Source organism: Vidua chalybeata, chromosome 13 (genome assembly GCF_026979565.1).
Source record: "Vidua chalybeata isolate OUT-0048 chromosome 13, bVidCha1 merged haplotype, whole genome shotgun sequence".
Lineage (NCBI taxonomy): Eukaryota > Metazoa > Chordata > Aves > Passeriformes > Viduidae > Vidua > Vidua chalybeata.
In genome coordinates, this window is record NC_071542.1 from 1,689,472 (window position 1) to 1,704,046 (window position 14,575).

The following is a 14,575-nucleotide window of genomic DNA, read 5'->3' on the forward strand; positions in this document are numbered from 1 at the left end:
TGGGGGGATGAGGTGGAGGGGAACTCTGTTCCAGCCCCTCTGGGGAAGAGGCTCGGCACAGAGGAATTTATCCTTTGCACGAAAAGGCATGCATGGTGATTTCTACATAAAATACTTTATTAGTCAGCTAAAAACAGTGATTGGATCAGCAGCCAGAAAGGGAAGAGGGAGAGGGAAGAGTCAGAGTCCAGCACAACATGTTGTCCTGGCCCTTCTTCCCCTGAAATGCCTGTGGACAGCAGGAAAAAGCCCCATCACCAGGCTCAGCTTCTCCTTCCCACACTGTCAGGATGCCACAGTAGCAAATAAGTGTGAGCAGAGGTAGGGAGCAGCTCCATTTTCACTAGCACTAACCCTGGTCTGTGGCCAGGCCCTGCCTGAGCTCCTCTTGGCCCCTTGAATGCCCCTCAGGAGGTGGCAGCAGGTGACGCTCACACGGCAGGGGCTGCACCTGGAGAAGGAGGAGGGAAGTGAGGAGTCAGAGGGCAAGGGGGTATCCAGCTCTGCCCCATGGACTGCTCTCCTGCCCCTCCGTCCCCCTGCCACAAGGGAGCTCTCCCACAGCCCCCAGGTGTGCACGGCAGGCACAGGCACTGCCAGGCTCACCTCGGCCCCTGCGAGCAGACGTCCGGCGGCTTCTTCTGACACTCGGAGGCTCCTCAGGCGAGGCTGGAGCAGCAGTCACTGCCCTCCTCCCGCGAGCACGTCCCTTCCTTGGCCTGTCAGCCTGCTCTTCCTGCTCTTCCTCCTCCTCCTCTGACTTCGGGGGGTTCGCTGCAGCCCTGCGGCGCTGTTTCGAGGCACGCGGGGTGACCTGGGTGGGCGTCAGAGCCGGAGCTTACCAAGGTGGGAAACTCCACGTAGGATCATCACCATGGACTCGTGAGCAGCCCGAGCAAGGCATGGGGCAGCAGGACAGCCAGAGACAGCCACAAAGCTGCTCACCTTGGGGCTCGGCGCCTCGGGGTCTGCCTTCAGCTGAGGGCTCTTCTTGCGGGGCGTCTTGCGGGGTCTCTGCCCTGCACGAGAGGATGTGCCCAGCTTAGGAGGGGTGAGGAGAGGATGAGGCAGAGCCTGCACCCCAAGGGGCAGCCCATGGCACAGTGACCTAGCAGGGATGCTGTTCTGAGTGAGGAACTACAAGATGAAAAACCAGCTGCACCCAGGCTGGTTTGGATGCTGGTAGGGAGCCCTGGGGACAAATGACTTCTGTCTCTTGGTGCCAGCGGCTGTCACAGGCCTGTCAGCACCCCAGAGAGAATGGCTTTGCTCCTGCTTGTGCCCTTGTGCTGCACAGCAAGAACGGGGTTTCCCAGGCTCCAGCCCTCCTGGAGCAAGAGTGGGTCCCACAGGAAGGGGAGAGGAAACTCACCTTTGGGAGCCATGGGGCCAGGCTCTCCCTGTAAGGAAGGGACAGAGCATTGACTGGGGTGCAGTCATTCTGCAGGCAGCAGCAAGCAGAATCCCTGCCCCTTCTCCATCCTGCAGCCAGTGCAGTGATAGGGAACACAGCCACATTTCCCTGGGAAGGCAGGGGAGCTGGACTTGCTCTGCCTGCCCTGTGCCTTGGGGGACTCTGCCATCATTCCCTGTACCTGCAAGGCCCCAAACACAGGGCCCAGGAGGGAAGAACAGGGCTGCCAGACCACCCAAACCCCCCCATTCCCTCCATCTGCTGCAGATTGCTCAGCATCTTTAGCTGACTGCCCACCACAAAGGAGGTCCTTGTCACCTCCATGCCCAGGAGCTTGATGGAGAGGGAGACCCCCAGCCAGAGTGCAATGGGAGTCTCAGCAAGCAGAAAACAGGCCAGTGTGCCCTTGGAGGGGTGGTTTGGGGTCTCCCCAGCTCCAGGCAGCAGCCCCAGGCTCCTACCTGGAACCATATGGTCCTGCCACTGCGGTCACGCAGGGAGCTCATGCCAGGCACCAAGTAACACTGCAGCCAGTTCTTAAAGGTGGAGTAGTCACCCGTGTGCTCGGGGTCCAAGAGCTGCTTCTCTGGGAGGGGAGACAGGGAAAGGACAGAATCAGAGCAGAAGCCGTGATCACCATGTCAGGGTGGCCCCCCCCAAACCTCCTGATGCTGAGAATGCAAAGCCCCGGCCTCGCTGCCAGCCCCATTCCCCATTGTCTGTCTTGTCCCCTCACCTGCCATGATGACCTCCATGGGCACAGTGTGGCACAGCTCCAGGAGATCTGCGTTCTCTCGCCTCAGCTTCACCTTCTTGCTCAGCGTCAGGGAAGGATCCTGCAGGCACGGAGAAGGGCAGAGAAGTCACCTGCCAGCTACCTCTGCTTCCTCGGCTTCTCTCCTGCCATCTTCGTCCCCATCTCTTGCCCTCCAGAAGAGGAGCTACCACGCTCTCCACACACACGATAGCCCTGAGCTCACCACACAGCAGGCTTCCAACTTAGCTACAAAGCCATGAAAGAGGGCTAACACACAAAAACACCAGCAGCAGGTCGTGCAGTTTGTTTTCAGACTTAGAAGAGCCACTTCCTCTCCCCTGAGGCCACAAGATCAGCCTTGGGCTCTACTGCAGCCTTCCCCTTGGAGATTTTAAGCTTGCAAGGTGTTTGTTTCCCTCACCTCTTCCTCTTCACCCACCCCAAAAACACTTGTGGACTTCCTTAGGGCGGGAGAATGGCAGAGTTCATCACGAAGGGCCACGGGCAACCAAACCCCTGCTTCTGGCATCTGTCAGAAAACCTGCTGCTTTCTGAGCCTGTGAAAGCACCCGGTACTCCCCACCTTCTTCCTCCTCTCCTGCTCCTGCTCCTTCAGGGCCTCCAGCACAGTCCGAGCTTTTTCAAAGGGAGGGATCTTCAACCTGAGAGAGTTACACGGCAGCCTGAAGCCTCGCTCCTGCCACTTCCAGCGTCTACCAGGTGAGGAGGCACGGCCGGCTTAGCCAAGGAGCTCTCAAGCTCCAGCGAACTCTTAGACTGAACCTCCGTGGCAGGTCAGCGGGTGCTCGAGCCACCTTACCTGTACAGGATCTCAGCACGCAGGTAATTCCCAATTCCATTGAAATACTTCTGGTTTAAGAGGACCTCACAGATGGGCTTGTCAAAAGCCCTGTCATCCAGGTTCTTCAGCACGTTCTCCCTGCAAGCGAGCACGGGCCATCAAGAAGAGTCGCCTGGACATGTCTGAGCAGGAAAAGCAGCCAACAGCGAGCAGGGGGCATGCCTCAGGACGCTCACCTGAAGGCCTGGTACTCGGAGACGACGCAGGGCCCGCGTTCCGGCTGCCAGGCGTCCCCCAGGCGCCAGGACCCGAAGCGCCGGGGGTCGACGAAGCAGAGGGCGCGCGGGGGGCTCTCACGGGTGAGGAAGCGCAGGTGGGCATGGCGGGGCAGCTCGGCGGCGGGGCACAGCCGGAACGAGCCCGACATGCCGAAGCGGAACACCAGGTCCTGCGCGGGGGGGCCGGCGGCGGGGTCCAGCGCGCTCAGCGTCAGCCGCAGCTCCTTGCCCCGGGCGACGGCCGAGATTCTGTAGGCCTCGCTGCGGAAGGGCACCTCGGGGCCGCGGCCCACGGCCGAGCGTTCCACGCCGCCCGCGAACACCAGCGCTCCGCACGCCCCGTTGATGAAGCGCCCGGCCAGGTGCAGCTCCGGGCACTCGGGCATGGTCGCGACCGCGCAGCGCAGCCCGAGCCCGCCGCCAGCGCCGGCAGCACGGCCTGCCCCCATTGGCTGAGCGGGGCGCGGTGAGCGCTCCCATTGGCTGCGGCGGGGGCGGTGCGCGCTCCCATTGGCCGCGCCGTGATACCGGAGGTCGGTGCCCTGCCGGGGCGTTGCACAACGCGGCGACACAGCGGGACGCGGCTCAGCTTTGTCACCCGGAGTTTATTGGAGCTGCCCCGGAAACCCGGAGGGAAGGGAAACGTCCTCCTCCCCAGCCAGGAGCACCAATCTGGACCCCCAAGTCAGTGTCGCAGCCTCCCGCCGTGGCCCTTTTCTGGCTCCTCAGAGAAGGGTGTTCATCAGGGTCTGGGCCTGCTTCAGCTCTGCAGGGAGAGGACGGAGATGTGGGGGAGCTGCTGGTATTGCAGCAGCACTTCCAGCGTCCCCTTCCCAGCGTGCCTCCCACAGCAATTCCCCCTGCAGAATCCCCCACGGAGGTCCCGGCTGCCACCTCTCCTGACGCCTCACCTGCCAGCAGCACCCAGAACTTGTTGGCCGAGAGCGTCACGGGGACAGCCGTCATCTTCTCACACTCTCTGTCCCGCACGTTGAAGGTCAGGTGCACCACGGGCTCGTTGACCTCCTGCAGCTCGCTGGAGCTGAGGGTGTAATCCACCCGCCAGCGCACTGAGCCCAGCTGGCTCACTAGGGTGGCAGTGGGATGGGGTCAGCACCCGGCTCACTGCAGCAGGGTGACCCCCACAGCCCTCGCGAGACCCAACACCGCACTCACATCGCAGGCTGCAGGCCCTGAGCCTGTCCTGGAGGGGGCTCTGCTTCTCCTCATAGGAACGGCACAACCCGCTGGCATGCTCTGCTCGTGAGGGAGACACAAGAGAACTCCTCTGCTCACACCAGACTGCAGCTGCCAAACCCCACCAAAGCACCCCAGGGACCCATGGCACAGAAGGGAGGTGATGGCAGATGGCACAGCAGCCAGCCTGCCCTCCACCTGGGTGGAGCAACATCCCACCAAGTCTGGCTCACGGTGCCACCCCGAGGGTTTCCCCTACCTTTGGGCAGTCCCAGCTGCTGCAGCTCGCTCGACAGAGACTCGCTGTCTACGTTGTGCTTGGCTGCACTGGAGAGGATGAAGCCGAGGACAGCAATGGTCGCCTTCACATCCCCTGACTCTGCAGACGGGAGGGAGGGTGAGCTCTGTCACCTTGGGAAGGCATCTGCAGACGCATTGCTGCCCATCCCTGGAGCATGGCTCCATCGGGGGATCCTGGCAAGGACAGCAGTGCTCACCTAACTTTGCATCTGAGGTCAGCTTCAGGATCTTGTCGTACTGTGGGAGAGCAGAGCATCACGGTAAGCACCAGCTAACACACTCACTACCAGCCTTAACAATTCTTACCTAGACATTAACAGTAATATCACTGACTATGCATATTAGTACTACTAGTAGAGACCGGTAGCGTTCTTAACGCTGAGGCTTGCATGAAGAACATGAGATTAATTAACGTCACTGGTTATGCCACTGTAGTGTTGAAACACTTGGCCTCCACTGCGGTAGCCCCACTCTTACCTCGATGGCCTCCCCCAGCAGGTCCCGCAGCACCTGGGCGCAGATCAGCTTCAGCTTCACCGAGGACTGCGGGGGAGAAGGAGGGTGAGCAGCGGGCCCGCAGCGGGCGGGCAGGGGGACGCGGGGGGCGCGGGCACTTAACTATTTTGGCCAGGGTGCTGATCTCGGCCAGCACCCAGTCGGGGCAGTCCAAGTCCCCGCAGAAGCGGAACCGCTGCGGGGAAAGAGGCGGTCAGAGCCCGCAGCGGGCTCCGCACGCCCTCCCCGCTCCCCTCCACCGGCCCCCTCCCCACCATGTCGCCGCCGCTCCCCGGTCCGCGCCGCTACGGCAGAGTCCGCCTTTGCGACCCGGAACCACTCCCCGGCCGCTGCCCGCTAGGCCCCGTCCCTGATGGGGCGGTCCGGTAGGGGCTCAGCGGGACCTTTCAGCCGGGAGCCGGGCAGGAGAGAGGGCCGGAGGAGGGGACGGGGGCTCGGAGCGGCCCCCGCGCCCTTCCAGCAGCCCCGGCTCCGCAGCGCCGGGCGCCTCCCGCTCCCACGGGCGCGGCCCCACCCGCCAATCCCGGCCCGCCTTCCTCCGCCCTGTCCAATCACAGCCGTCCTCTCAGTGCGGGCGCGGTCCCGCCCAGCTCAGCCCGCGCAGGCGCAGTCCCGCCCAGCGCCTCAGGCCGTGAGGGGAGCGCAGGGGCCGCCTCAGCCCCGCGCTCGCGTTCCCGGCCGTGGCGTCCGGAGCTTCACCGACCTCGACGTGAAATCAAGATCCTGCTCTGGTGCATGAGCAGCTGCACCTGGCCGCAGGGGGAAGAGGCAGAGCTGGCGGCGAAATAAAGGTTTCTGAGGAGCTGGGATCTCAGCGAGGTATTTATAAAGATTGTGGGGACATGATGCTGACCTGGGGGGAAATCCTCCTTGTAGAGCTGAAATAAAAGCCCTTGGCTTGCCAGAAACAGAGACTCCTGGCCTGGAGGTGAAGTAAAAATTGTGGTTCGGGAAAGGCAAAATAGAGCTCCTGGCGCTGAGGCTGGAATAGGGACTGCAGAGAAATAAAGATGAGAAATACAGAAATAAAGACGTGAAATGAAGGCTCTGGGGCACTCGGCATGCACAGCAGGAGCTGCAATCAGAGCTGTAGGGCTGGAGCTGAGATGAAGCCTGTGGGGCAGGGTTAGGGCTGGAACAAACACTCCAGAGCAGGATCTGAAATAAAATCCAGTGTGCTGGAAGGAGAAGCCCTGTGGAGCTGGAAAAGTGACTGTGGGCTGGCATGCACGTTCTTGGTTTTTTAACTCCCTAGCACTAGGGCTGTTAGCCCAGGGCTGGAGAGGACCAAGCCCAGCTCACAGGCACCAGTTAGAGCAGCAGCCCATGGCTGTGGTGGTACTGGGAGCCCAGGAGGGAGGGGGTTCAGCACCATGCCCACAGCAAACACACATCCTTCACAGCTGGGATTCACGGTCTACAAACAGTTTATTTAAGATACAAAATTATTGCTTTAGACGCCCGAGTCTGCATTCAGCTCAGGGAGCACCTGGCAGCTGCTGCCACATGATCAGGGAGAGCTTCTCAGCATCTCCTTCCCACCTACAGCCCCTCTCCAAGCACCGCCAAGCTGCTGCTGCTTCTCTCCTCAGGCAGAAGTGCTCTGCCACTCAAAGTGACCATCCTCAGGGTCCTGCAGGGGAGAGGGAAGAAGTCACTTTAAACAGCTCCAGTGAAGGCAGGAATGAGGGTTCTTCCCTCCAGCTCCCCAACAGGTTTCTCCAGCCCCAGAGATCATGACCAGGTAACAGAAGAACCAGCTCCCAGGCACAACAAACAATCCAAGGGCTGCAAAGGCCACTCACTCACCTCTGTCCAGAAGCCCTGGTTATCCATTTGCAACGTCTGGATCCCCACTTCAGGGTCTCTTCTGTCCCAAAGGGCTCTTCCATCCTGCCAGCCCAGCCTCTTGCTCCCCAGGCACTGGGGAGGAGAGCACAGGGACTGCAGCCCTACCTGGCCCCACAGAGTCCCTCAGCCCACCCCACCCCACACAAGGGCCCCGGGCTGCAGGTGCAGCCCAGCAGACTGAACTGGCCCTTACCACGAGCACGATGGGCGCGGCGATGATGCAGAGGCCACCGATGACCATGATGGCCACTCCGTAGGCTGGGAAGCCCGGCTGGGGCGTGGCAGGGTCCAGGGTGTCCTCTGGAGCAGAGCACACCATTTAGAGCCTGGAGCAGCCAGCTCTGCCCCACAGGGTGCCAGCCACCCGCTCTGCTCCAGGAACAAACACAGGGCATTTCATAACACCTCTTCCACACCCTCCATGCCTTTTCCTCCCATCCTACACCAGACCTGCAGCAGAAGGTCTCCAACCCCAGTGCCCCAGGCTATGCAGAGGGAAAGGGCACAACTGTTACTGAAATTCTGCTTTCTGCTCACCTCGCCAGCCAAGACACCTGACCCTCTCTTCACACCAGGGATCAGGATGGGGTCAGCTGTGGACCTACTCTGCTCACAGTGGAGGCATGGGGCCTGTGGAGCTCACATAGCCACGTCCCAGAGCAGAGCTTACCTCCCACAGAGAGAGAACGTGGATCCACATGGATGTCGGAGTCAGCCAAAGCCTGGTTTGGCCCAACCGAGAGCACAAGTGTCTTCAGAACCTCCATGCTGGTTGGAGCAGGGGGACGGAAGATCACGCTCCCATGGCAGATCAAGGAGCCAGGCCTGCAGAGAGGGTTGGGAAGAGCTGCAGCAGCTGCCAGTCCCACCATGACCCCACAGCGGGATGGGGTGGGCACTCCCAGCCTCCTCCCAGAGGGTTTTGCTCAACAGGAAGAGATCTCTGCACTCAGGGGGCCCTGGGATGGAAGGGACATCCCTGGAGGTCCAGCACATCACCACTGATCCAATGGCTTCATGCTTGACCTCAGCTTCCTCTGCAAATCCTTCTGTAGCCAGAACCTGCACCTGTCAGCCATGAGCTGCTGGCTGATGTCTGAAGGGAGACCTCCCTGCCCCAGCAGAACCCCTGCTCCCACTCACAGGAATTCTCTTATGATCGCTGTCAGGAAGGTGGGGTAATCCCTCAGGGCTCTCGCCACCTGGAAGAAAGGTTGTGCTCAGCTCAGCTGTTTGGACACCCCAAAGCAGCCCCTCTTCCTCCCATGCCTCTTCTTCTCACCCTGCTGGGAGGACCTTAATCCCCTCTTCCCACCAGCCCCATTCCTACCGCATCGCCAAGGTCCCTGGAGAGATTGTGGTGCTCGGCAGAGAGTGGGTCCTGAAGCTTCTGGCTGAAGTGTCTGTTGGTGACAACGAAGGAGACAGGGTACACGTGCAGACCAAGCTTGGAGCCTGAAGGAACAACAAACAAGTGCTGGCTGTGCAGATTTGGCAGCAACCCTGCCCACACCACACACAGGGACTGTCCTTACCCTCCACCGAGAGGGAGGTCAGGTCCATGGAGAGGCCTGAGAGCGTAGTCAGGGCTTCCAGAACCTCCGTAACGTCAGCATGGACAACTGTGTCGAGGTAGAGGTCTCCAGTGATCTCCGTGTTCCCACCCAGGTGTCTGAGGGGAGAGAAGAGCTCTGAGCAAGGCAGGAGGGCTGGGACCCGGCTCCAGCACCTTTACTGGTGGTTTTCCCCTGAGAGCCCGCAGAAAGTGCTCAAAATTACAGTTTGCTCCAGCTGCACATCCCCTCCCAGCTTTTCCCATCCTCTCCATCCTTGCAGCACAGCTAATGAGCTGCAGAGGGCACAGGAGAGAGTAAAGGTAGTGAAATTAAGAGGTTGGCAGAGGAGTAGCTGCATCCCATACCTGAGTTGGGAGATGGTGAAGTTCCTCACATGGTAGAGGGCATTGACAGCTGCAGTTACCTGAGTTGGGAGAAGACAACAGTTCACACCTTCCCCTCTTTAGCACACATCACTCCACCAGCCAGGCAGCCTGTGCCCATTCTCGCAGCATCACCCTTTGGAAGAGCCCCCAAGGCTTGGCCTACCTCTCTGACCAGCCTCTCCAGAGGATCCATCCTGCTTATCCCAAGTGGGGAGCCAGTGAGGGAGATGGACAGCTTCTCAGGGTCCAGGTTCTCCAGGCTGAAGCCTAAGGGAGTTTGGAAGAGTCATGCTCATACCTGTTCCTCCAGCTTCCTTGGGAGATACTGTTCAGCCCTGAGCTCATCCATGGCCACACACCAAAAGCAGGAGCAGCAGGGCAGCTGAGCAAGGAGGAATCCCTTGGAATGTGGGAAGGGGTCGGGATGTAGCATTTCCCAGCACAGGAGAGCTGGGGCAGAGAGGGGAGGCCAGGAAGCCGAGCAGAAGCACCAGCCTACACAGGTCCAGCTGCTTCAGATGTGCACTCCACCACCCTTCACACCCTCACAAGGGTTTTACACAGGCCTGGAGAAGGGATGTTAAGGGAAGGAAAAGCCTGGAACCCAAACTGTGTGGGTTTTGGCTTTGAGGGAGGCACAAGGAGGGCGCTTGGCAGCAGCCCTGCTGTGGGAATAGCTTCAGGACTTACCACCAGACTGGACAGACTGGGGCTCCAGCTGCCAGCTGAAGATGCTCCTTCCCTTGCTTGCCTCTGTGATGACTGTCCGGATGAGGTGGGAGTTGGTGGGAGCAGGAGCATCCCCCCGGAACAGAACCTCCCCACGCACCACCACTGAGCCATTCCTGGGAGGGAGAAGAGACAGTGGGCAGCACACCTGCTGCCTTCTTTTTCCCCAGGTGCTTTTACCCATGAACTCAGATAGGGATCCCTCAGGATGAGGACACCAGTGAAAGAGCGTAGCCCCTCACAATGACCTGTCTGGAGCATTTTCCTGGGCAAACCCTTCCCTCCAAGCCAAACCTGCAGCAGCTTGGAAAAAACAAACAGAGACCACTGCTTCTTCCAGCAGGATCCATCTTTATTGCACACACCCCCGAATTTACGTTTCTGCTATGGGAGAGGTTGAAGAAAGTCTCAGGAAGACCCAAGAGGAAAGCCAAAACAGCCTACACATTGGTTAGAGCAGACATTTCTGCCCTTGTCAGCCATTCACTCCAACATCCACCTCCCAGCCTTCTGGGAGGCAAAGGAAAAACATTCACACACGCTGTTTATGGCTGCAGCCATTCCTCTGGCATGCACCGTTCCCAAGAGAACAGAGAGTCTCTGTCAAAGTTAAGTGTAACAAGTTGCTCTTCTACACAGGACTTTCCTAAGACCAGGGTGGCTACCTCAGGCCACTGCTTCTTCACAACCCAGCCCTCCACAGCAGCTGCACACTCACATGAACTCAAGGACATTTGCCTGCAGGAAGCTCTTGTAGCTGGACAGCATCTGGTTGAGCTGGAAGGAAGAAGCACCTGGTGATGAATTGAGAAGGTTTCCCAAGCTCCCCCATGTGAAGGGGACATGTACAAGCAGGTGGGCAATAACCAGAGGGAAGCCAGCTCAGCCTGCCTGGGGAGGGCACCCTGGCACCCCAGGGAGTCCCAGCCCTTTGGGAATGCCTGGGGATGAGCTGGGACACCCAGAGCAGCCACAATATCCTAGCACTAATACCATGTGCCATGGCCCTGCAGGCTGCCAGAGGTGAGGGGAGCCCAGTCCCACCTCAAACAAGCTCCAGCAGAGCAGTGCCAGGGGTTTACCCACCTCCACCATGCTCAGGTGGGCAACCAACCAACCAAGGGCTGATGCAGCACACAGGTGTCTCCCCCCAGCAGGGCCTGGCACCACCCCGCACCCCAAAGGGCCAAATCTGTCCCAGCCACCTCCAGCACCCACCATCAGTCTCACATCTCCCTCCAGCTGCCGGTAGCTCTCCGAATTCCTGCTGCCCAGAGCCGGGGCGTAAGCGATGCCCAGCAGCCGGAATTGCAAGGGCAGCACGTGCACAGGCTGTGCGGGCAGGGGGAGGCTGGAGGGGTGGGATGCAGGGGGTTTCATCCCCGTGGAGCCAGGTCTGCCCTCGCTCATCGGCTCAGCTGGGCTGGAGGCCGCTCTGGTGGCTGCAGGGAGATGCTCCGTGGCTGTGGAGGAGTGCTGGGAAGTGCTGGAGCCACTGGACATGACGTGGGCATCGAGGGTCACTGCTGTGGGCACAGCCAGGGTCTGGGAGCTGAGCAGGGAGCTGGCCACGTGCCCAGTGCCGGGAGAAGTCGGCAGGCAGCATGGAGATGTCATGCTGCTGCGGGTGGCAGTGCGGTGCCCAGGCTCAGAGCCACGCTGCACAGCTGGCTTTGTGGAGCAGGGGGGAGGCACAGAGCCTGGGCTGGCAGGGCTGGGCCCGGGAGGTGCTGCTGCAGTGGGAATGGCTCCCACTGATGCTGTCCTGGGCTCGCTGTGCCTGGATTCTTCCATCACAAACGTCTGTCCAAGCTCTGGGATGACACCAGTGGCTGTGGAGCTCATCCCAGTCACGGTGGGACCTGCGGGGCTGGGAGCCCTGGGCCGTGCTGGGGAGGCTCCAGTGGACATTGGCTGTGCAGGGGGAGAAGGCCACTCAGTCTGTGTCCCCGAGGTGACAGCAGGAGCCCCAGATACCACCGTGGGAAGGGAAGAAGCCAGCCAATGCTGATTGTGGGCACCGGGAGCTGTTGCAGTGGTAGGAAGTGATGCCTGGACAGCATCCAGGAGTCCAGACCCATATCCTGGAACATGGGCCAAGAGAACATCCACCAACGGAGCGGCCGCCCCAGACGGGGCAGTGCCAGCAGTGCCCCAGAGCCCCTCCAGTGTCAGGGCAGGGGGCACCCCCACCGTGCCAGGGCTCAGCTGGGCTGAGCTGGGTGTCCCTTGCGTTGGCAGAGCAGAGGCCACCACCCGCTCTGCCGTGCTGGGGCTCCAGGAGCCAGCATCCGTCGGTGTCTGTGCGGGGACATCGGGTGGGACCTGAGACCCTGCAGCTGCCCCTCGGAGTGGCACCACTTGGTTGGGTGCCACCTGCGTCACTGCAGCCCCTGCAGAGGAGCCAGAAGCCGCTGTGGGGAGGGAAGGAGCGTGCAGCCATACCTGGGAGGTGGCAGGGACCCCAGCAGCTGGCTCACTCCAAGCTCTGGAGGTGGCCTCACACCCCCTCTGTGGGCTCTGGGGCTCTGCTGTGCCCGCTTGCTGCCCCAGGCCACCAGCTGAAGTCACTGCTGGCATCCGTGTGGCACCACGTGAGCCTGGTCCTGCTCTCTGGAGGCCTCCCCAGGAGCCAGGACTGGGGACAGCCTCAGGCTGGAAGGGCCAAGCTGAGGTAGCAGGCACCCTTTTGCCAGGCCACTGTGCAAGGGACAGCGTCACAGGCACTGCTGTGCCCAGCCGGAGCCCTTCCCTGTCCCCAGATCCAGGCTGCCACTGCAGGGAGGTCTGAGATGCCCGTGTGGCCGCAGTCCCTGTCCCCAGGCTCCGTCCCCCAGCACCTGTCCCAGGGGTCACAACTCCTTGGAGCCCTGGGAAGCAGCCCGAGAGGAGGTCCCCACACGCTGTCACCAGACTGTCACCCACCCCTCGCTGGGAGGCTGAGGAGCTTGGGGGACCCCAGGTGACAGCAGCCAAAGCGCCCAGGCCGCAGGGGACAGCGGTGGCACCCACACACACGGCCAGCAGCAGGAAGGCTCTGCAGCACAGCCTGCTGGCAGGGACAGCCACGCGGGCAGCAGGACACGGGGCTGTGCCCACAGCCCCTTCCCTCCCAGCACAGAGCATCGTTCCTGCCTGCAGGGCAGCAGCAGCAGCGTCCGGGGGGCTCGGTGGTCCAGCCCCTCGGCTCATCTTGGGAGGGGCCACGGCGAGAGCTCAGCTGTGGAAAGGGACAGCAGGAGAGTGAGGGTGGGTCTCTGCAGCCCCCACATCCCAGGGCCTGGCCCATTCCCAAGCTTCCCATCCCCAGAGCTCCTTATTAAAACCCCCTCCCTTCTCCCCAGCAGCCTCCCAGCTCAGGAAAGCCTGTGCTGAGCCTCAGCATCTCCTGGGAAGCTCCCAGTGCAGCACAGGGTCATAACCAGCCCTGGCTCAGACAGTCCCTGCCCCAAACACCCACCTTGCCTCCAGAAACCTCCCCAAGGAGGGCCAGGACCACCAGCACCCCTCACCTGGCAGCACCACCCCCGGAGAAGAGAGCACTCAGGCCCAGCCAAACGCTGGCTTTTATCTGGTTTCCCAGGGGGAGGATGTGGCTGCATTCCAGCTGTTCCCAATTAACACACAAACTCATCTGCACTCTCCCAGGTGCAGCTGGAGAGGTCTCAGCTTCCCTCTGCTCCCCATGGAGCACTCAGCAGCAGAAGGAGGGGGTGGGCCTGTCCCTCTGGGCAGGATGATCCCCAAACCCTGCTGATGTTCCCCAAAACTCCCTGTTTGTGAGGTTGTGGCAGCGCCCACCTGCTGGGCTCCCCTAAATGGGGCTGACAAGCGTGGCTTGCAGCACTTGGCTTTTGGGATCAGGCCGGCTCTGTGCCTGACGGAGGCTCACAAGAGGGAGGGTCTCAGGGGGCCCCACTGAGTCAGCCCAGGCTGCATCCCTGAGCATCCCAGACTCTCCTGCCCAGTTTCTGATGCCCAGACATCCACCAGCACCCTCATCCCAGGCTGTCACCCGGAGGGTTTGTGGAGCCTGGGATGTGCTCCTGTGGTGGCATCCTGGACACTGGATCCAGCCTACAGTGATGGGACAGAGGGGCTGGGCACAGCACTCGTGGCTTGTTGCAGGGAGAAGAGGGCAAGTGCATCTGGTGGGGGATTTGGGGACCATCCAGCCCCAGGGAGGTCCTGGTGTGCCCACACTGGGAAGCAGAAACAGAAGCAGGGCATGTCTGGGAACAAGCCAAACTCTTAAACCAGGTGAGGCAACTCTTCATATTCTTACAAAAAAAATTAAATAAAGGGAAAGAACTCTCTTTCCTGGAACCTTATATATGTACAAAACAAACATTATTAACAAACACTGCTTTCTGAATCACTGTGCACAGGCATGGAGTGGTGGGGGTGAGTGAGGAGAACAGCAGCATCCCCCTTACCTGTCCCATCCACAGCCACCCCATCCCCATGGAAAAACAGGAAGGCACCCACAGAAATACCCCAGTAGGACACACACCTTTTGGCTAAAATATGTACAGTTTGGGTAGGGTCATTTCCACCCACCCCCCCACCCCCACCCCATCTTCTTAGTTTAAAATAAATATCCCCTGTAGTGAAATAAAACTTGAGTAACCCTTGTTTTGTTCCTCGTGCCCTGCAGCAGCTTGAAGAACACCTGAGCAATGAGTTTTTAAGGCCTCTGCTGTGTACCCTGCTGCAGCCCCCCAGGGTGAGGGGCTGTCCATTAGTCCTGGGATGCCCACATCCCTCCTGGCATGCCCGTAACCCTGTG

At 60.6% G+C, this 14,575-nt stretch overlaps 4 protein-coding genes across 6 annotated transcripts; all 4 read right to left on the minus strand.

Moving 5' to 3' along the window:
- Nucleotides 1-96: 96 nt before the first annotated feature.
- NEIL1 (nei like DNA glycosylase 1) lies at nucleotides 97-3,788 on the minus strand. 3 transcript variants are annotated; one of them, XM_053954645.1, is made up of 9 exons: nucleotides 3,210-3,788; nucleotides 2,992-3,111; nucleotides 2,755-2,884; nucleotides 2,151-2,250; nucleotides 1,876-2,000; nucleotides 1,373-1,400; nucleotides 946-1,019; nucleotides 607-814; nucleotides 97-451 (listed from the first exon to the last, which is right to left on the minus strand). In XM_053954645.1, exons 1-9 carry the CDS (start codon nucleotides 3,698-3,700, stop codon nucleotides 432-434), a joined length of 1,296 nt encoding a protein of 431 aa, XP_053810620.1. In that variant the 5' UTR covers nucleotides 3,701-3,788; the 3' UTR covers nucleotides 97-431. The 3 variants fall into 3 exon arrangements, with proteins under 3 accessions (XP_053810620.1, XP_053810619.1, XP_053810621.1); XM_053954644.1 differs by having other exon boundaries at nucleotides 2,755-2,833; nucleotides 3,210-3,684; XM_053954646.1 differs by lacking the exons at nucleotides 97-451; nucleotides 1,373-1,400 and having other exon boundaries at nucleotides 726-814.
- A 48-nt stretch (nucleotides 3,789-3,836) lies between these two features.
- Nucleotides 3,837-5,851, minus strand: COMMD4 (COMM domain containing 4). The gene is made up of 8 exons (XM_053954647.1): nucleotides 5,519-5,851; nucleotides 5,368-5,439; nucleotides 5,226-5,291; nucleotides 4,946-4,985; nucleotides 4,708-4,827; nucleotides 4,428-4,508; nucleotides 4,163-4,339; nucleotides 3,837-4,017 (listed from the first exon to the last, which is right to left on the minus strand). Exons 1-8 carry the CDS (start codon nucleotides 5,519-5,521, stop codon nucleotides 3,977-3,979), a joined length of 600 nt encoding a protein of 199 aa, XP_053810622.1. The 5' UTR covers nucleotides 5,522-5,851; the 3' UTR covers nucleotides 3,837-3,976.
- Nucleotides 5,852-6,730: 879 nt separating this feature from the next.
- LOC128794752 (uncharacterized) lies at nucleotides 6,731-10,250 on the minus strand. The gene is made up of 11 exons (XM_053954950.1): nucleotides 10,231-10,250; nucleotides 9,748-9,902; nucleotides 9,221-9,324; nucleotides 9,037-9,095; nucleotides 8,651-8,787; nucleotides 8,446-8,570; nucleotides 8,259-8,317; nucleotides 7,786-7,940; nucleotides 7,309-7,415; nucleotides 7,074-7,187; nucleotides 6,731-6,897 (listed from the first exon to the last, which is right to left on the minus strand). The coding sequence occupies exons 1-11, from the start codon at nucleotides 10,248-10,250 to the stop codon at nucleotides 6,853-6,855; spliced, it is 1,080 nt and encodes a 359-aa protein (XP_053810925.1). The 3' UTR covers nucleotides 6,731-6,852.
- Nucleotides 10,251-10,435: 185 nt separating this feature from the next.
- On the minus strand, nucleotides 10,436-11,886 carry LOC128794771 (transcriptional regulatory protein AlgP-like). The gene is made up of 2 exons (XM_053954973.1): nucleotides 11,005-11,886; nucleotides 10,436-10,563 (listed from the first exon to the last, which is right to left on the minus strand). The coding sequence occupies exons 1-2, from the start codon at nucleotides 11,695-11,697 to the stop codon at nucleotides 10,501-10,503; spliced, it is 756 nt and encodes a 251-aa protein (XP_053810948.1). The 5' UTR covers nucleotides 11,698-11,886; the 3' UTR covers nucleotides 10,436-10,500.
- Between the last annotated feature and the right edge of the window lie 2,689 nt (nucleotides 11,887-14,575).